Below are 20,759 nucleotides of genomic sequence, written 5' to 3'. Positions count from 1 at the left end.
GGTCAGGACGGCTGGCAAACCCGCGGCTCCGGGTGTGAGCGTGGCGCTCGTCACCCTGAAGCCTTTCGCTTGTGCCGCGCGGGCCGCTGAGCTCCGCCACGTGGCCTGGTCTCTGTCGGTGGCCTCTGACGTCTTTCCCGCTCACACTCCCTCGCACGCGTGCTCCTTGGGAAGCTGTAGCCCCCTCCTCAGGAACTTGCTCCGCGTGCTGTTCTGCTGAAACCATCCCCCGCTCTAAGCGCCACAGCCCGCGTCGCTCCACGCGGACGTCCTCCCTCGTGACCTCAGCAAACGCCGTTAGAGATTGTACCAGTTTGCTCATGTGATCCAGTGCCCTGTCCTTTGTCAGACTTCTTGTTGTCCCCAAACTGTAACAAAACAGGATCCAGTCAAGGTGTTTGCATTTTGCTGTTTTTTCTCTTTGGTCTTTTTAAGCGAAGAACAATTTTTTTTTCAGGACATTGACTTTTTTTAAGATTTATGTATCTATTTGAGAGCGAGCGCGTGCCAGGTGGGGAGGGGCGGGGGGACAGGGGAACGTTCGCAGACTCGGCGCTCAGCGCGGAGCCCCACGCGGGCTCCATCTCTCCGTCCTGAGATCGAGACCTGACGCAAAACCAAGGGCCAGTTGTGTCACGGCCTGCACCCCGGGCGCCCCGCGACGTCGCGTTCTGGAAGGCCAGGCCCCTTGTCCTGTGGGGTGTCCCGCACTCTGCCCTCATCTGTTCCTCCTGACGTGGCGCTCAGTTCTCTGCCCCTCACACTTTCTGCACATCGGAAGTGAGGTCCATTCGGGGCCCGTTTCGGCAGGAGCCTCGAAGGGGATGTCGTGACTCCACATGGTCCACTTTGGGAAGTGGATGCCGGGTCATGCCTCTGTGAGCGCCGTGGGTTTGGTCACCGCTCGGGGCGATGGCCGCAGCTCTGCGTTACCAGGGTTCATCGGGGGCCCGTCCACTGGGTGATACTGGCAGCGTGGGACGTGCCCCCAACCCCCTTCACGGTCAGACCAGCCCCTGATAATAAAGACGGTTGCAGGGCCGTGTGCCGCGAATCCCGTGGCGCCTCCTACACGTGTGGGTGTTCTGTAGCCCTAGACCGCTCCGTGCGTCTTGTGCACGTGGGACCGTTGTCCTGCGGTGTGGGCATGGAGCCTGGGTGAGGAGCACCTGCCGTGGCGGACGGGAGCCGCGGCTGAGCTCGCAGCAGTTACGCGGCCGCCCCAGAGACCGCACATGCTGTCTCCACGGCAGGGACGGAGCTTGCAAGCTGCTCGGCAGCGTGACTCTGTCAAGGGCTCCCAGCCCACGGGATCCCCAGCGCCGGCCACTGTCCTCTCTGTGTCGGACTGACGGCTCGGGTCCGGTGATTTCCTCAGCAGCGCGGACAGCCGCACGGCGTTGCTAGGATCAGTCACCACCTGGTGACATCCTGGACGCTGTGCTGTCTTCACGTCCCATTAAGCAGGGCTTTGTGTGCACGTGACCCCTGTCCCTCCCGCCGCTCCAGACCCGGGCTGGCATGTGCAGTCAGCCGTGTGGCAATGCCCTGCGTCTGTGCGGTACCGTCGGCTGGCGTCTGCTCTCCAGGGGCAGCCCCTGGTTCCCATTGTGTTTCTGTCTGGTGTCCCTTGGCCGCTCACGCTGTCACTGCAGGGGCCACCGGGCTCTCGCTGGTGGACTTGCCGCGTCCGTAATCAGCAGCCACGCACCATCCCTAGCAGCACTGACTTGCCCATGGCCCCGGGCACTGCCTTCCCGCCTGGCCGCTGGCTGCGCTCCATGGGTCTGTGGCAGAGCCTGCTCCCGGTCCCCACCCCTCGAGGGCTGTAACCCCAGAGTCACCGTGGCGGCTTCACCCTCTCATCCTCTCTCGCCGCCGCGTGCATTTCCACCGCGCTCTGTCCGTGTTGCATCCCCGCCAGATCAGGGAGCCAGGCGTTCTGGCTTCTGCTGGAGTCCCCCCCAGGGGCTGTGCTCCCCGTAATTCTCTGACTCGACCCTCTTAGCAAGCCTTGAAGGTAAGTGTCACTGTCCCCATTTTACAATGGATAAACTGAGGCTCAGAGTACGTGGGAGAAGTTTCTGTGGTCGCACAGAATCGGGGGCAGGAGGCAGCCGTCGCCGCAGCCGTGCAGGTCTCCTGGGGCCAGACGTGAGCTGGGGCTGCTGAGGTTGACAGGGCTCAGACCCTGTCTGTGCTCCACTGCCGTGCTCCCCGAGAGGGCCAGAGCCTCAGCAGCAGGTCGGTGGCCGCCCGCGGGGCATACCCCCCACACTGGTTTCCTTCCTGAGCGCTGCGGGCACGGCACGTCCTCCGGGAAAGGGACCGAGACCAAAGCCACGGCGCAGCCCGAGGACGCGCCTCAGACGCTCCGTGCTTCCAGAGTCTTGGCCACGACCCTCCGTGACCTTAGTCCTGGTGGCCTCTTGGCTCTGGTGCCCCGCCCCCGTGAATAGCCATGCGGCTTGTGCTGTGCACAGCTGAGGGAGTCGCGCATGCGGTGTAGACATGGGAGGCTTGTGTGTGCAATGACACACTTCCAGCAGGTCGCTAACTCGCGTCTTGTTCTGTGCTAACTGGTGCCCCAGAGCAGCTTTCTGGCGGTGGAAGGACAGGGTCCCCGCAGCACGGTGCGGGCTGGCGTGCTGTGCGCTCACTGCCCCAGCACCCTCTCTGGGCTCGGTTCCCCGGGGAACTAGCCGGCCCGTGCGGTCCTTGCTGGAGCTGAGGGGTGTCTGCTGCCAGACAGACTGATTCCCGGAGCTGGCGGCCCCTGTGCTGGGCCTGCTCTTACAGCGTGTCTGGTCTCCCAGGACGGGAAGCCCCGCGGGCGCTCGGCGACCCCCCTGCGCGGAGGACAGCATGGCCGCATCAGCCCCGCTGCGCAGCCTGGAGGAGGAGGTGACCTGCTCCATCTGCCTGGACTACCTGCGGGACCCGGTGACCATCGACTGCGGCCACGTCTTCTGCCGCGGCTGCACCGCCGACGTGCGCCCTGTGTCGGGCAGCCGCCCCGTCTGCCCGCTCTGCAAGAAGCCATTCAAGAAGGAGAACATCCGGCCTGTGTGGCAGCTGGCCAGCCTGGTGGAGAACATCGAGCGACTGAAGGTGGACAAGGACAGGCAGCCGGGAGACGCAGCCCGGGAGCCGCCCGACGCCCGGCTGTGCGAGCGGCACCGGGAGAAGCTGCACTACTTCTGCGAGGACGACGGGAAGCTGCTGTGCGTCATGTGCCGCGAGTCGCGGGAACACAGGCCCCACACGGCTGTGCTGGTGGAGAAGGCCGCCCAGCCCCACAGGGTAAGCCTGCTCTGCCCTCCCAGAGACGAGGCCGGGCCCAGAGCCCTGCGGAGGCCTCGGCCGGCCCGGGACTCAGCCTGAGTCCACCTGTCCTCACTGCTTGTCTTCCCATAGGAAAAAATCCTGAACCACCTGAGCACCTTGAGGAGAGACAGAGACAAAATTCAGGGCTTTCAGGCCAAGGGAGAAGCTGACATCCTGACCGCACTGGTAAGTGAGGCTGTTACCAGAGAGCCTGAGGCAGTCGGCCATGCAGAGCTGGGAGGCTGGGCGGAGGAGGCTGAGCAGTGGAGGCTGAGTAGTGCAGGCCCTGCAGGGAGGCTGGATGATGGAGGCTGAGTAGTGCAGGCACTGCTGGGAGGCTGGGTGATGGAGGCTAAGCAGTGGAGGCACTATTGAGAGGCTGAACAGTAGAGGCACGGCCAGGAAGCTAAGTGGTGGAGGCTGAGCAGTGGAGGCCCTGTTGGGAGGCCGAGTAGTGGAGGCTCTGCCGGGAGGCTGAGCAGTGGAGACTGGGTGGTAGAGGCCCTGCCGGGAGGCTGAACAGTGGAGACTGGGTGGTGGAGGCCCTGCCAGGAGGCTGAGCTGTGGAGACTGGGTGGTGGAGGCCCTGCTGGGAGGCTGAGCAATGAAGACTGGGCGGTGGAGGCCCTGCCAGGAGGCTGAACAGTAGTGGCTGAGCAGTGGAGGCTGAGTAGTGCAGGCACTGCTGGGAGGCTGGGTGATGGAGGCTGAGCAGTGGAGGCATTATTGGGAGGCTGAGCAGTGGAGACTGGGCGGTGGAGGCCCTGCTGGGAGGCTGAGTAGTGCAGGCCCTGCTGGGAGGCTGGGTGATGGAGGCTGAGCAGTGGAGGCATTATTGAGAGGCTGAACAGTAGAGGCACGGCCAGGAAGCTAAGTGGTGGAGGCTGAGCAGTGGAGGCTGTACTGGGAGGCTGAGCAGTGGAGGCCCTGCTGGGAGGCTGGGCAGTAGAGGCCCTTCCGGGAGGCTGAGCCCTGACGGTCTGACCTGGGTGGCTTTGGGCTGGCTTTCTCACCTGGTGTATGAGCAGCTGTGGGCTGTGTCTGGGTGCCGCTGTGCTGGGGACAGCCAGAGTGCAGGAGACCGAGGAGGTCCTGGCGAAGTCCTTCCTGTCAGCAAGGGGAGGGAGGCCGGACTCCTGATGGTGGAGAGGAGCCAGCAGCTTTGGGAGGGGGGCACTGGCTGTGGGATGAGCACTGTGGGGGAGATGGGAGGGCGTGAGGCGTCCCGGGGACACCGTCTGCCAAGTCCTGCAGCCAGGGCTGCCGGTGGGCGGAAAGCAGAGACAGCACGCTGCATGCTTGACTAGAGATGGGGTGGGAAGGGCTGCCTCAGTTTCCCGCGGGAGAGTCTGTGTCGGGGAACTGGGTGTTGGAGGGAGGCTGGCCCGGTGTGCTCTGAGGCCCCTCGGTGCACAGATGGGGTAGAGCCAGCCTCGTGTGGCTCTCGCAGCAGATGCTGCAGGGGTCCTCCAGCCAGAGCAGAGGGCTCACCCCCGTCTCCCCTCCGCACCCCTGCAGAAGAAGCTGCAGGACCAGCGGGAGTACATCGTGGCTGAGTTCGAGCAGGCCCACCAGTTCCTGCGGGAGCGGGAGCAGCACCTGCTGGGCCAGCTGGCGAAGCTGGAGCAGGAGCTGGCAGACGGCCGGGACAAGTACAAGAGCAGGGGCGTCGCGGAGCTGGCCCGGCTAGCGCTGGTCATCGCCGAGCTGGAGGCCAAGGCTCAGCAGCCGGCTGCAGAGCTCCTGCAGGTGAGATGCCCTCCCGGGCGGCCAGGTCTCCGTCCCACCTCCGCGTGCGGGGCCGCGGGAGACCCACCGCCTCTCAGGCCTGACATTGCCTCCTGCCATGTCGGGAGGGTCACCCCTACCCGCCCCACCTCCTCCACGGTCATTGGAGCCTAAGAGGACGTGACCGGCATGGTGTCCCTTCAGAAGGCAGACTCTCTACCAAAAGAGAGTCTGACGAATTTAGGAAGTGCTGTGGAAGAGGAAGGGACAGTTGTCAGTATTTTCCGACTCCCGTCCATCCTCGTTGCTGCCACCGCCACAGGTCCCTGGCAGACGCCCTCCAGGGGAAGCTGCAGGCAGCCCGTGTGCTGGGGCGGCTGGGGGAGCCGGAGGAGGGAGGCTTCCTCTGGGACGGAGGGCCAGCGGGGTGCCTCTGGAACACTGCCTGGAGGAGGCGGCTTTGCTGCCGAGAAGGGGAGAACCTTGAACTCTAGAGCAGCTGCCGGGTGGAGAAGCTACTGTGCCTCCTTCCTCCAGGAGCCTCCGGCACAGGCTCCGCCGCATCTGCAGGGCTGTGCTGGACCTTCGCCCTCGCAGCTCGGGAGCAGGCTGTGGTGGCTGGGCCCGTCAGCCACGGAGCCCCCGGGGAGATGCTGCCCCGGCCAGCAGCGTGGCCTCGGGAGAGATGGCAGGGCAGGCTCGGCAGGTGCACGAGCGGGGGGCCCGGCCTGCCTCCCCCGCCCTGCCTTCTGGCTCACTAGTCGGGAAGGGCAGGGGTGAGGGCCCTACATTGGAAGTCACTGGGGGCCCAGCCGCGGGGCAGGTCAGGAGTCCCGTCCCACCTCCGCTCCTGGGCCTCTGTGCTCTTGTCCTTGTCCTGCATTTTGTCCAGAATGGGTCTCTGGCTCCCCCCTGTCCTCCAGATGCCATTGTGTGCCCTCGAGTTCCTCCATCAGATGGTGACTGGGTCACTTACTGCCCCTCCCCCCTGGGGCGGGGCGGCCCTTTCCCCGTGGCCACTGCCACGTGATGTGCAGTCGTGTGGGGGGCAGAGAGACGCATGGCTGGGGCACTGGTGGGGCTGAAATCCCGACAGGAGCCCCTCCCACTCCACCCAGGGGAGCTGCGAGGGCCAGTGGCACCTGCAGCACCACTCAGATGGAGACGCACCTGGGGCGCGGGGGCGGGGACAGACAGGGGCATCTGCTGCAGCCAGTCCGTGAACTCGATGTCGGCACTGCTGGGTTTTGGCTGCTCGTTTGGGCTTGATTTTGTGGCAAGGGAACCACACAGCTAACTCCTTCACGGTCATTAATCTTTTCCCGGAGGACATGGGGCTGTCGGCAGGAAGAAGCCGCCGTCACACAGAGGCCGGGATGTCGCGTGCGGCAGCGGGCATGGAGGTGGCAGCAGGACCAGAGACGCAGAACACAGCCTTTGCACCAAGGGGCTAGAAAAGGAGAGAAAGCTCTCTGGGCTAGGACTATCAGAAGACATCAGAGGGGACACGGGGCTGGAGAGGCCAGAGGGACACTGTCCGCAGTCTGTCCCCGGGCAGGCCTTGCCCGCTGAAACGGCAGCCTGGCCCGTCTCTCCCAGCACTAGGCCGAGCCCAGCCATAGGGAACGTGCGTGAGTGCGCCCCAGCCCCGGCCGCTCTGCTCTGATTGCCTGTTTTGGGGCAGCCCTAGGAGTCTTGGGGGGGTGTCCTCAGGAGCCTGGGCAGGCTGCTTCCCTGTGCAGGCCCTGTGTGTGGACCCCATGGGACCCCCGCGCTGTGCTCTGGAAGAAGGGTTCCCACCCTGGTCTCCCACCATCTCTGGGCCACTCCCAGCCTTTCATCCTTCCCCAACCTGTACCTTCCCACAGTCCTGGCAGCTCCCTCGCCCCACTGCCCATGTGCCCGCGTCCCAGCACAGCAGCTGGGGAGCATGGCCCACGTTTGTTGCCCCGTCTGCTGAAGCTGGCTGGGATGTCCTGGTTTGGAGGGACAGATTGAGAGGATTTGCAGGAAACTCACGACGGTGTCTGGGCCAGTACTTTGTGGGCCGGGGGTCAGCAGGGAGCTCTGACGTCCATTCTGGCCTCCCCTGCAGCAGAGCTTGCCGGTCTTCCTGAGACCGTGGAACCTGCATCAGCAGCCACCGTCCAGTGACTGTGTCAGAGAGGCCAGCCAGCCCCCTCCCTGGGGTCTACTGCTTGCACGAGCACAACGCCCGTGTCCCCTGCAAGGCTGTCCCAGCGCCTCCCACGGCCCGTGTCCCCTGCAAGGCTGTCCGAGCATCCCCTGCAAGGCTGTCCCAGCACCATGGCCCCATCCCAGGCTCCCGAGCCGGGCCTGCCTGGTGCAGGGGAGGCACGTTGAGAACGTGTGCAAGGAGCGACAAGAGTGACGGTTACCATAGGGTCTCATGGAGGTTGCAGAACCCCACTGGCCCCTTCCTGGCCCATCTGCCCCCCAGGGCAGCCCTGTGGCTGATTACCAGGACCCTGGTGAGCTGCTGGTTCAAACCCAAGGAGAGAGACTCCAAGACAGTTTTGTTTCTTTCGGGAACGGAGCTGAGGGTTCTAGAGCCATCAGGGCAGCTGACCTCGAGGCTCCGGAAGGCTGGGCTACCCCCACCTGCTTGTCCCCAGCTGCTGCCCCTGGCTGTGTTAAGAGTACACAGCAGCTTCCCCTTTTTAAGGACAGGACCCACAAATTATAGTCACTGCTTCCTTTCACGTCCCATTGGCTGGCACTCAGTCACATGACCAGATGTGGCCACAAAGATGTCTGGGAAATGTAGTCTTTTGCCTGGTGCCCTCTTCCCACTGTAACTCCAGGGGTCTGCTCGTCAGAGGTCGGAGTGGGGAGGACCGAGCTGTGTCAGCCACCTGGCAAGCAGCTCACACCCATCACTGCCCGGTGCGGATCCCCCGGGGGCCTTCGCGTCCAGCAGGAACATGGGCCCGTCCAGCCCCGCACAGCCCGCCCCCGGTGTCAGCAGAGCCGTGGCCACAGGAATGAGCCCTGTCCTCGTGGTCATCCACCGCTGCCACTGGGGGCGGCCCCTCAGGGAGGGGCCCCGTCGCCCTGTTCACTGTTGCGCCTCGCTCAGCATTGTGGGCACTTCTGGGAGTGGGGTCGGATCCCACCCGGCTGACGTCTGTGCTTCCTTCCCTGCAGGACACCCGGGACTTCGTGAACAGGTAACAGCTTTCTCTCTGCGGCACACCGCACTCCCTTCTCCTCTCGGGACCCATGCGAGTGAACGGTGCCACTGCACTTCATGGTGGCCGGCCACACTCCTGGGGAGCAAGAACACAGCCTCGGGAACGGGAGACTTGCTCTCCGAAGCAGCCAGGGCCCCGTCCTCGCCTGAGACGGGACAGTAGACGGGAGCGGCCAATGCCCCGTCCTCACCTGAGACGGGAGCGGCCAGTGCCCCGTCCTCGCCTAAGACGGGACAGGAGACGGGGCAGGAGACGGGAGCGGCCAGTGCCCCGTCCTTGCCTGAGTCGGGACAGGAGACGGGGGAGGAGACGGGGAGGAGACGTGCTCAGCAGACAGAAGCATTCTGAACGCCCTTGAGTCCTGGCCCAGCCATGGGCTGTTCACTCAGTGGTCTTGAGCCCTTGTTTCTCTGTCTGCTGATTGGGGACGGTCATAGCTTCCCTTCATGCTTCATAATTGTCATGAGAATTGGAGAAATGCCAGAAGAGCTAAGTAACAGGTCCGTCTGTCATCTTTCCAGGTATCCAAGGAAGAAGTTCTGGATTGGGAAGCCCATTGCTCGGGTGGTTAAGAAAAAGACGGGAGAATTCTCAGATAAACTTCTGTCCCTGCAGCGAGGCCTAAGAGAGTTCCAAGGTGAGAGCTGGGGTGTACCGGGGCGGGAGTGGGTCCCAGCTGAGGGCTGGGGGTGCACTGGGGCGGGAGTGGGTCCCAGCTGAGGGCTGGGGGTGCACTGGGGCGGGAGTGGGTCCCAGCTGAGGGCTGGGGGTGCACTGGGGCGGGAGTGGGTCCCAGCTGAGGGCTGGGGGTGCACTGGGATGGGAGTTGGAGCTGGGGCTCTACGCCGAAGGAGGGGACCAGGTCCTTACTGTCGTCTTCGGCCTCATTCCTCGGTCTCCTGGTTGTTTTCTGTTTTCTTGTTGGGATCTCAGGGAGGGAGGCCTGTCGGGAAATCAATCCTGTCCGAGTAGAAAACGGGTCCCTAAGTTTGCTGGGCTCGAGGGTCATTCGTACCCTTCTCTCCTCCCCAGGGAAGCTGCTAAGAGACTTGGAATATAAGACAGGTGAGCATCCCAAGGGCTGTTCCCAGTTCACCTCCCATGACGAGTACCGTCCCCGCAGAGACTCTGAGTGTCTCCTGCTGCCCCCCGGGGGTCCCTGCTCTTACTCGGCTGCGAGTCCCCAGCTGCAAGCCTGCAGCCCCTCCCCTGGGTCTCCCATCTGCGACAGAGGCCTCTTCTTGATCGCCTGACCCTTGTCTGCACAATGTTCTCCCCTGCCTGACCGCACGGCTCCCGTGTCCGGAGGCCGCCTGTGCCGCAGGCCCCAGCACCGTGCTCCCTCCATGCCCTGCAGTCCGGTTGTGCACTGCATCCCCTGGAGAGGCCTGTGACTAGCAGCCCTCTGAGTGTAGACTGTGGCGGTCCTGTGGGGCGCCCCAGTGACGCCGTCCCTCGTTCGGTGTCCTGCAGTGAGTGTCACGCTGGACCCGCAGTCAGCCAGCGGGTACCTGCAGCTGTCAGAGGACTGGAAGTGTGTGACCTACAGCAGCCTCTACCAGACCACCTACCTGCACCCCCAGCAGTTCGACTGCGAGCCGGGGGTGCTGGGCAGTAAGGGCTTCACCTGGGGCAAGGTGTACTGGGAGGTGGAGGTGGACAGGGAGGGCTGGTCCGAGGAGGAGGACGAGGGGGAGGAGGAGGACGATGGGGAGGGGGAGGGGGAGGAGGAGGAGGAGGAGGAGGAGGAGGAGGCGGGCTACGGGGACGGGTATGAAGACTGGGAGACAGACGAGGACGAGGAGTCGCTGGGGGAGGAGGAGGAGGAGGAGGATGGGGAGGAGGACGAGGTGCTGGAGAGCTGCATGGTGGGGGTGGCCAGAGACTCTGTGAAGAGGAAGGGGGACCTGTCCCTGCGGCCGGAGGACGGGGTGTGGGCGCTGCGCCTGTCCTCCGCGGGCATCTGGGCCAACACGGACCCCGAGGCCGAACTCTTCCCGGCGCTGCGGCCCCGGAGGCTGGGCATCGCGCTGGATTACGAGGGGGGCACCGTGACATTCACCAACGCGGAGTCGCAGGAGCTCATCTACACGTTCACCACCACCTTCACGCGGCGCCTGGTCCCCTTCCTGTGGCTCAAGTGGCCGGGGACACGCCTCCTGCTGCGGCCCTGAGCCCGCGGCTGCACCCTCCTCGGGGTCAGGACCGTGACGGGGCGGGGCTGTCTGGCCAGGGCACCCCGTGGCCGCGGCCCCTCGCGGCTCGCAGCTCTGTGCTGCCGCTCCGCCCACACAGCTGCCGTCGGACTCGCCCCAGCCCCGGGGCTTCCCGTGCGGAGTTCCTACCCCGGAGGCCATGGGGGCCCCTCTGCCGCCCACGGCCTTTGGCCCAGCTCTGCACGCGCTCTGTTGGACCAGAGACGAGACAGCATTTTGTCCCGTGCGGGCTGCTCCTGGGAAAGCACCAGTGACCGCTGCCCCGAGGCCACTTGCTGTCCTCTGTCCCCCGGCGTCCCCCTTGCCCACATCCACTCTGCTGCCGGCCTCCCCTGCCCCCAGCTCAGAGTCACACACGTGAACATGAGCAGAGCGAAAACGCACCGCAGTTTCTGGGCCACGTGAAGAAGCCTCCCGAGCGCCGTGGAGTCACCGGGCCCAGAGCGGACACCTCGTTCCTCTAAGACCGGGGTCGACGTTGCACATCGAAGAAGCCAGCACCCCGAGCCGTTACGGGAGGGATCCGGGTACATGTGGCTCTGGGGCCACGTGTGGTCAGGTGGGGCCTGGGGAGGGGAGATGGTAAGGGGATCCGGAGCATCCGGCTCGTGGTCGGTCGTCGGGAATCACCAGGGCAGACGTCCGGTCCAGGCCGACCTCCCGCTCAGGAGGCCCGGCCAGTTCCTCCAGCAGGGTGGAAGCTCGGGTCACGGCTGCCTGCACGCAGGCTCTGTGGTCCTGGGACAAGGGCGGTGGGGAGAGGAAAGGATGCCGGCGGGGCTCCTGGAGCTCACCCGGCCTTCATGTTGGTCTTCGTGTCGGGAGACGGCTGGAGCACGGCCTCGTTGGGCCCGCAAGCTCCCTGCTCCAGCCCGACACCCGCAGCCTTTGTCCACACCCGTCCCAGCCGGGCACCAGCGTCCTGCACCCCAGCACCTTGGCCCCACGTCGTCTGTAAATGTCCCTCCAATTTCTGCCTCTAGTTTTGTACCCCCCCCCGGCACCCCCTGCAGTGCTGGGCACACGGCAGGTGCTCAATAAAGCCTGTGGAATGAGCAGCCTGGGTCCGCGGATTTTATTAGAACCGTCGTGGGGCTCCAGAGCGGTTGTGTGGACAGCGGTGGCCCGGGGTCCCTCCCAGGACGCCCTGCTGCCCCCGGACAGGAGCCCTCGCCCACGTCTCCCTCTCCCGCCGTGCAGGCCCCGGCTGACACCCAGCATCCGTGCAGCCGGCGCCGGCCCGTGACACAGCAGCATTCCGTGGCACCCGCAGAATCTCGCCTTGGAAAACGCGTGGTGCCTTCCCCAAAGGAAACGCCACGGCCGAGCCTCCGTCCGGCCTCGGACACTCAGCCATCCAACCGTTTCCGGTCTGTTCTCTCTGCTGGTTTTTTAATCGCCATCGTAGACAGAGAAGGAAGAGTTATGTGAAGCCCCTTCAAGATCGCGCTCATGGCTCTTCCCCTTTTTATTTTTTATTTGTTGTTTTTACTTTTCTTTCTAAATACAGATATGCAAAATGTCCGTTATTACAAATAAGACATGTTTTTAATATAATGAGGTCAGTCTACGTTCGAATCCTGAGAGGCCGTAATCACCAGCATGTTCTTGAAAATTTACATTTATTTGTTGATTGATGTGAATTGTTCCCTAAAATTATACTCTCTTAATCTTTTATGTATGGAAAATTTTCATAATTCTCAAAATGCCTTTTATCCTTTTTTGGAAAGGATTTTTATGTACTGAAATTTCTGAAAGCTTTTAAGGTGATCATTGTGTAATTAAAAGCTCCTAGTTATTAAATAGGGAACATTTGCATTTGAACAAAATAGGAATGTTTTCAGGTCACAGTTTGGCGAGTTGCATGACCGTTAAACTTCCCGAATAAACTGTAGCCAAAGTGTCCGCACGGAACACTTCAAACCCTTGCAAAACCATGGAAGCGCGCACAGTATGCCAGCACGTGAGGACGGAAAGTTGCCGCGTGGTGTTAACTCCGAAAACTCTTTTGAACCTTTTTGTTTCTTATATTTTTAAGTCGTCTTGATGGGAACTTCGCCTCCACGTGTGGTCAGATGTACGCGGTGTTTATCAGGAAGGGAGCAAAGGGCAGCCCGCCCTCTCCCGGTGCTTCTTGGCGGACGACTTCCCCCCGGGGGTGTGGGCCGTGTCCGCGGGTACCCCTGTCCGTGGCTCTGGCTGTGCGCCCCGCCGCTCACCGAGCGCTCGCCTGTGCTGTCCCGCGGGCCGCGCCTGAGCTCAGTTCGCCGTTCGCTCGTGGCTGTGTCTGCGGGAGCTGTGGGGACAGCCTGCCCGTCCTTCCCGGACGACCTCTCTTCCTGGAGTGAGGAACTGCCTGGTTCTCCCCTTTGGCGTCATTGCCTTCATCCGTATTCGTAGTCAGAGCCCCACGTCCTCACCGGTCATCGGCTTCCCGCAGGAGCCGGTCGTCCGCTGCGCGGTCAGGCTGCCCGAGGCCTGTGGCCCCGGTACGTGCACAGCCCCACTGCGGATCGTGGCTCGGCCTTCCTGTTCCCTGAGCTGTGTTTTCCGCTTCTTCGCTGACGTCCTTCTCATAACCCAGTCGCTTCCTGACGGGGCCTGGAAGCTGCTGTTTTGGACCCTGTCCGGGTGTCCGTGACCTTTCGGTTCGGGGAGCGTTGCTGATTTCTTGATGGTGGCTCCGTGCTTTGTCTTCTCCGTTCCCTCCAGCCTTCGCAGGGCTCCTGCGCTGGTTTACCGAGAGGCCGAGGTCGGCCGGGATGCCTCCGGCTGGGACAGTGGGAGGCCCGCGTGGAGGCTCTGTTCCAGCGGAGGTTGACGGGCGGTCAGCCGGGGCTGCTCTGAGACGGGGGGTCCGGGATCGCTCGACCAGAGCCACAGGCAGGGACAGGCCAGGCCGGAGCACCCGCGTGGCTGCAGTGCCGTGGGGGGCGCGGGGAGCGGGCGAGGGGTCGGCCTTGTGCACCGGGGTCTGGGGTTGCTTCCGGTGCGCTGGGAAGCTGCTCAAGACTTCTGGGCAGAGAAGTACTGATCCAACTCGGAAAGCAAGCCTCTCGCTGCCCCTCGAAGGGGCCAGATGCCCTTCCTCACCTGAGATGCTCCCTTTCCTCAAGGAGCTCGTTCCACAAGAGACCAGACAAATTCATCATGGCGGCCGGCTCCGTGGCTCGGGCCGTCGAGTGTGGAGCTCGCATTGGGGCTGGGGCTCCCTGCCTCACCCCTGCAGCCCCATGACGCCTCACCATCCCGCGTCGGTTTGCCGAACCCTGCACGTCTTTGTAAACGGTCCCTGCAGAAGCTGAGTCGTGATGGGGTAGAAGCAGTGGTGAGGAGCGCGGGCAGGGAGGGGCGAGGCCGCTGCTGCTGCCGCCAATGCGGGCCTGGGACAGGTGCGTCTCCAGGCTGGGAACCGAGACGCCCTCAACACCTGGCTGTGCTGTTGGCATGAGATTCCAGGCCCTGCAATTGGTAAGTGGCGTTTTCTACAAAATTGCCCAGTGCGTCTCTGTTTTCGAAGTTACTGACTAAACTTCTTCCCGGTTCCTCAGTGGCCCCGTTTCCCGTGTTTCGTACGTCTGCTTGTCTCGACCAGTCTCGCTGAAGACGCTACCGTGCTGGTCTCTCCGACGAATGGGCTTGCAGTGTCGAACGTCCCAGCGTGGCCTTCACGGACGTTTGCTCTTATCCCACAGCCTCTTGCTTTCTTTGGTTTACTCTTTTTCCTAAAAATTTGTTGACTGAGACAGTTCAATTTTACGATTTCATTTTTCTTTAGCAAATGCACCTGAGGCTGTAAGTTCCATCCCAGCCTCACTGTGGTGGGTTTAAAGTCGTGTGCACGGACTTCGTAGCTGTCTCCCTTGCTCGCCCCTGAGTGTGGGGGGCTCACTCCTCACAGAGCGGACACCGTGAGCCGTGCTTGTGAGCCCGAGCCACCCAGCGCAGCGGCTCCCACTGCTGACCCACAGGAACCGGGGTCGCGGCTGTTCGTCTCCTCGAGCGGCTGGACTCGGGCCGTTGCGGTTACGTCTCAGCAGCAGCGAACACAACAGCGCCGGCCGCATCATGGGCTTGCGGCCTCTGCCTTGCCTTCCAGCTTTCAGTGTTTAAAATTTTCATTATGGCTTCAAATTTGGCCCATAAATCATTTACAAGTGCGTTTTTAAACATAAAAGCTTCTGTAAAAGTAGAGAAAGTGACTTCGCTTTCTGGTTTTTCGTTCTGTTGGACTGCGGTCGGAGACCGTCAGACGCACTTGTCGTAGGACACAGCTCTGTTACTCGTGACTTTATTATGATGTGTGCGGGGGGGGGGGCAGGTAGTTTTTAAAGCTCTTCGGATTAATAAATCTTTCAAACATTTATACGTTTAGAAAACATGATTGTTCAGAAATTATTCCCTGAGCAGTTACGATCATGCGAGAAAACCACTCAATAAAGCCAACACCGAGGGGCTAGAAGTTCCGCGGGATTCTGGAGCCGTCAGAACATGTGGGGCTGGGGGGTCCCGAATCTCTTGTTACAAATCACATTTGCGAGCTCGGTTTTCTGACAGCAGATCCCAGAACGGGAGGTCATGAGCTGATGTCCAGCCCCGCGGCCTGCACTGCTCCCGGGAACGCCCCGGTGAGACCTCCCGCACCACGAGCAGGGGAAGGCCCTGCTCCCTGTGCCTTTCTGATACCCTTTCCCCAGTAGCCGGGATGCAGGAGAGTCAAGCACGGGACTCCGGTGGTCACGAGCAGGACACAGCGGAAGGAGAAGGGCTGAAACTCACATGGGAGGAAGCGTGAAACGGACGACGTCGGTGTCCGGCTTTGGTACCTAGGCTGCTTCGCTTTTTCCCTAATGTGCCGTGAGTGTTCAAAAGACTGTGTGTTTGGGGCGCCTGGTGGCTCCGTCGGGGACGCGTCTGCCTTTGGCTCAGGTCATGATCCCGGGACCCTGGGATCGAGTCCCGCGTCGGGCTCCCTGCTCAGCGGGCAGTCTGCTTCTCCCTCTCCCTCCGCTCCCCTTGCTTGTTCTCTCTCTCTCTCCCCCTCTCTTTCACAAATAAATAAAATCTTTTTTTAAAAAAGACTGTGTTTACTGTTAAGTTCGGGGTTCTTTGTCTAATCATTAGATGACTTTCGTTACTCAAATATGCTGTATCTTTATTGGAAGAACCTTATTTTGTTCAGATGGTCTAGACCCTTGTAACTTTCTTTGTCTTTGAGTACCAGTGACTGAAAGGAGGGTCTTTTAAAATCCGCTGCTCTCTGACCATGAATTCTTAGCTGTGTTAGAGCTGAGAACTGTCACAGTTTCCAGATAAATCGTTGCTTTTGCCAGAATGTACAGTCCCTGTGTCTCCCCCTAACAGAACTTCCCACATTGAAGTACACTTTCTCCGGTATTGGTCACAGCGACCTTCCCCGCACTATCACTGCCCGTATGCTATTTGTAATCTCTCAGGGTCATTGTTCTGTGAGTTATTTCGTAAACAGCATAGCTGGACTTTTTGTTTCCAGTTAGAAGCTGGTCTTTTGGCAAATAGGGGTTTTTTTTTTTACATTTATTGGGGTTATTGATAAATCAATAAATTTCAATGATATTATTTTATGATTTCTATTTATCATCCTCTTCTGTGCTTTTTGTTCTTATCTTTGTTGGGTTGATTCGTTTTTCTTTATTCCGTTGTTTCTGCTCTGCTGGTTGGAAGTTACACATCTCTTCTCCCCGTGAAGTCTCACGTGCACACCTGAACGGACAAGAGACACGGTGTCTCAGTGCCCTCTGTCCTCCCAGACAGTGCCGGACCTTGGAGCGCGCGAACACGTCCTCGTGTCGAGATCCCATTACTCCTCATTTCCTCGCACATCTGTGTCGTTTCCCATCTCCCGCTGTCATCACGAGGCCGCGAAGGACACCGGTGCCCCCCTCCGTGAGAGCGTGTGCAGGTGTCCCCCAGATAGACGCGTCCGTGAAATTCGGGCCACAGCATGGCACGTTCCAGCTTTACCGGGCAAGGCCGAGCTGCTTCCCTCTGAGCTGGTGACTTTGTCACCACCCTTCTGTTGGCTCCAGCAGCCCCGTGAGCTCCGGTCCGGCCGGCGGCCAGGTCAGGACCTCACGAGGTTGCCGAGGACGGTGGCTGTGGGATTGCAGGCTGGGTGGCACCTGCTCGAGGCCCGTGTGTTCTTTGAGGTTTTCTTTTTTCCTGGTCTGCAGTTCGTGGGTGGTCTGGATTCCAGTCTTCATCACTGACACGTATCGTCGGTACGTTTGCCCAGTTTGTGACCCCTCTTCACTCTCGTTCCACGTCCTAATAATCAGAAGTTCTTACCTTTACTGCTGGGAATGTACGGGTCTGTACCTGTGTGGAGACTTATTTACTCGTTCGTTGATCGATTGGTCTTACTCAGGAAACCCTCCCTGAGCCCCGCGGTCGTGGGGATATCCCCGTATCACCTGCTCACAGTTCTGCAGTGTTTCCCTCACGTTTTCACGTTTAACTTACCTGAAAGCCGTCGTGTGCCCCCTTGGTTTCCATGTGCCTGCCGCCCGGCCCTGTTGTTGGTCCGCAGACGTTTGCCCACGTGTTTGCCCGTTAGGAGTCGCCGCACAACAGTTATCAGCGGCGGCCCGGAGCCTTGCCCACGCCAGGCCCCGCGCCTGCATCTCCACCCGTCGTGAGATAGTGGAACCCACGTCCGTCGGTCTCTGCCCCGGGGCCTGGCACAGAGCCCCTAAGCCCCTGTAACGTCCTAGGTGACAGCGGGACCACGGCATCTCCTGTTCAGCGTGGGGACTCCGGACGGGCTCCTGCACGGGGTTGGGAATTCTCCCCCACCCCTACTGTCCGGAAGGGGGAAGGAGGCTGGGAGTGGGTTAAGGATTCCTCGTGCCGCGTGACGGAGTCCGCATCAAACCCCAGTCCTACGGAGCTGAGCACAGCACGCCCGCAGCGTGACCCCCACTCCATGGGGACGGAAGCTCCCGGGCCCTGCGTACGTCCCCGTGTGTCTCGTCATCTGCATCCTTCATCTTCCTAAATAAACTCGTGAAACTAGTCGGTGTTTCTCTGTGTGCTGTGAGCGTTCCTCACAGGTGATTCAAACCCAAGGAGCCCCTGGGATGGTCTGTCGCTGACCAGCCAGCAGCACAGTGATAATGAGGGCCGGCGACGGGCGTCTGGCGTGGGGGGCAGTCTTGTGGCACGGAGCCCTTCACCTGGGGGATCCGACGCTGTCTGCGGGTCGCGAGCGTCAGGATGGAGCGGAACCGCAGAGCATCCCCTGGCGTCGCAGAGAACGGCTGCGTGCGGGGAAGTTCGGCCTGGTGACCGGAACCCGGGTGCTGCCTGCAAACGGGGCAGGGGACTCAGAGGGGACACACAGCGGGAAGAGCCTGTGTTTCCCCGCAGAGAAGGGACGTCCGGGCTTCTTCCACCGGTGTTGTCTCGCTCACTCCTTACAACAGTCCCAAAGTAGGTACTTGTTCTCGGGTCTCAGAGCAGCGGACTAGACGTTTAGGGAGATGAAGTAACCCTCCCGAGGCGCACGCACGTAAAACACAGGGCTCCCTGTTCAGGAGCCCGTGGTTTCCCCTGAGCACAAAGGTCCGAGGTCATCGCTTTGCCTGGGGCCCCGGGAGAGGGTGCATGAACTCGGTCCCCAGCCCTGTGGGAAACAAGGTGATGGTTAGCGGGCAGAAGCCCACTCTTCGGGCCGTGAATGGACGGCTCTGTGAGGACAGGCGTGAAAACACAAGGTCTCAAAGGTGGGAGGGATCCTCTCTGTTCTTGGGCTCTGGGCAGAGGGGAGGATTTCCCAAGGTCGAGTCAGGCGCGGACCAGGAGCCCTTGTTCCCCAGGGCGGTCACGCCGACTTCTCGCACACTCACCGTTCCTTCCGCGTGGCTCTCGGGGCCCCACCCAGCCCGTCTCCGGAGCCCTCGACAAAGAGACGTCTGTGAGCCCACGATACTGGTGGCAATGGCCTCATTGTCATCGTGAAGATAATTAGGTCTGTGTCCTCTTTCGGAAGGGGTGGGAAGGAGAGAATATACAAAGATAATATTCACTGCTGATAGCGACCCGGGCGCAAACCAAAGGTAGTCCACACAGAGCTTCTCAGTTCAATTTTTTTGGCTCTTCTGTGGATTTGAATACATTTTTTAACTCCCTGTTCCGGACCCTCCATCCGGCAATGAAGCCGCAGGGCTCTTTGAATTCAGGACACACCCAGCCCTGGAGATGCAGGGAAGCCTCCGTGACCAGAAGCCGGCCCGCCGCCAGGGCTTCCCTCACCGTGGTGCTCGGTGTGAGCTCTCGGTCCCCGAGTGTCGTCCTGGGCTTGGCCCAGGTCTCTCACTTTGACCACAGACTTTCCAATTACACGTGGGAGAGGGAATGGATAAGCAGAGCTTACCCGGCTCCAAAACAGGTCTTGGTGTTTGGTTTTCCTGGCAGATGAATGGATAATGAAGACGTGGGCGTATAAACACACACACGGGATATTCCTCAGCCATCGAAAAGGGTGAAATCCTGCCGTTCGCAGCAACGTGGATGGAACTGGAGGGGATTATGCTGAGATTAGTCAGAGAAAGACAATTATGATCTCACTGATATGTGAAATCTGAGAAACGAAACAGAGGATCATAGGGGAAGGGAGGGAAAAATAAAGTAAGACAAAACCAGAGGGAGATTAACCATGAGAGGCTCTTCATCACAGGAAACAAACATGGTTCCTGGAGGGAAGGGGGTGGGGGATGGGGTAACTGGGAGATGGGCACTAAGGAGGGCACGTGTTGTGATGAGCACTGGGTGTTAACACGCAACTGATGAATCACTGAACTGCCTCTGAAACCAGGAATACACTATATGTTAATTATTTGAATTTAAATAAAAAATAAAACTTTAAAAAGTTATAAATAGGTCCTCTCTGGTGCACATTTAAAGGGTTCACACCCGTTTGATTCCCACTCTGCAGCCCAGTCCCTGAGCCTCCTGTGAGGGCCTCATTGTAAGCGTTTGCCCAAGTCCATGACCACGGCCAAGCCCCAGCGTTAACTGCCGAGTAAAGGCCTAAGTCTAGCAAGCCCATCACATGTTGATACTGTGATTTATAGGCCATATGCATGTATTTCTGATATATTTTTGGTCTTTGTCCAAAGTTCCTGGCTCATGGCTCCTAAAACCTTGGACTTTCCCAGACCATCTTTTGTTACAATATTCAGTCTCTTGTCCTCAGTTTCTGAAATCTCTTCAGAGCGGTGATGGTGAAATGGGTGTCCTGTTACTGATAACAGGCCCCTTTCCTCCACAACTGGGTTTGTGTTAACGCAGTGACGTTTGGAAAGCACCTAAGGATAGGGATGGTTACCAGCGGTTCCAACTGTGATTAGAGGGCTGAGACTTTCTGTCCCACCCCCTGATTTCTGGGGAAGGGAAGGGGCTTGAAGTTGAATCAGTCACCGATGGCCAATGATTCAATCACTTATGCCCACGTAATGAAGAGGGGCCAGGGAACGCCCAGCCGGGGAGCCAGAATGCTTCCACATGCCACCATACTGGTCCTCAGGCTTCCCTTCGTTCAACACCTCCCTTACGTGTCCCTTCATCGGGCTGTTGATTCGGATCCTCTAATATCCTTTGCAACAAGTCAGTCATCTAGTGAGTAAACGGGTTTCCTGAGTTCTGTGAGTCAGTGCAGAAACTCAGTGGAACCCAAGGAAAGGGTCCTGGGAACTTCTGATTTAGAGCCAGTGGGTCAGGCATCTGAAGTGGAGGGCAGTCTGGCGGGCCTGAGCCCTTACCCTGGGAGACCGGATGCTGTCCCTGGGTAGATGGTGTCAGAATTGAGTTGGATCTGGTGGACACCCAGCTGGTGTCGAGATAATTGGTGTCCGTGTCAGGAAAACCCAGCTACCCCATGCTGGGATTGGGTTCCAGAATCATACTACACACATTAATCCATTTAAGTCGTATAGTCCAACAGAACAAGCATTTTGATGTCTTCTTCACATGAGACTAAGATTCAGAGAAATTGAGGAACTTGCCTCCGGCAGGGCTGGGGTTTGAACTCCTAATAACCGCGCCGAGGGACTGAGAACTGTGGCAGGTAGTGTCGGCCACAACGATTGGCCCTGGGGTGGTCCTCAAGGGTCACCAGACACACACGGGCTAGGGACTTGCAACCTCGCACAGAAGTCAGTACCAAACCAATCAAAAGCCTTTGTCAGGAATTTGGGCTTGAAGGCCCACAGTAGGGTGTGCGGGTGAAAGCAGT

At 60.3% G+C, this 20,759-nt stretch overlaps 1 protein-coding gene across 2 annotated transcripts in view; it reads left to right on the top strand.

Annotated features, from left to right (window-relative positions):
- LOC103681985 (tripartite motif-containing protein 26) overlaps positions 1–11,544 on the top strand; it is a 20,119-nt gene extending 8,575 nt beyond the window's left edge. For both annotated transcript variants that reach the window (XM_040644879.1, XM_040644880.1), the window contains 7 exons: positions 2,817–3,303; positions 3,418–3,513; positions 4,846–5,076; positions 8,224–8,246; positions 8,792–8,907; positions 9,303–9,335; positions 9,744–11,544. In XM_040644879.1, coding sequence (XP_040500813.1) covers positions 2,866–3,303; positions 3,418–3,513; positions 4,846–5,076; positions 8,224–8,246; positions 8,792–8,907; positions 9,303–9,335; positions 9,744–10,444 — 1,638 coding nt within the window. In that variant the 5' untranslated portion in view covers positions 2,817–2,865 and the 3' untranslated portion in view covers positions 10,445–11,544. The remainder of the gene's footprint in view (positions 1–2,816; positions 3,304–3,417; positions 3,514–4,845; positions 5,077–8,223; positions 8,247–8,791; positions 8,908–9,302; positions 9,336–9,743) is intronic.
- The last annotated feature ends 9,215 nt before the right edge of the window (positions 11,545–20,759 follow it).

The sequence above is a fragment of the Ursus maritimus genome, unplaced genomic scaffold, assembly GCF_017311325.1.
Source record: "Ursus maritimus isolate PB19 unplaced genomic scaffold, ASM1731132v1 scaffold_30, whole genome shotgun sequence".
Taxonomy (NCBI): Eukaryota; Metazoa; Chordata; class Mammalia; order Carnivora; family Ursidae; genus Ursus; species Ursus maritimus.
Note: the sequence above shows the minus strand (reverse complement) of the source record. Positions and strands in the feature narration are given on the sequence as shown.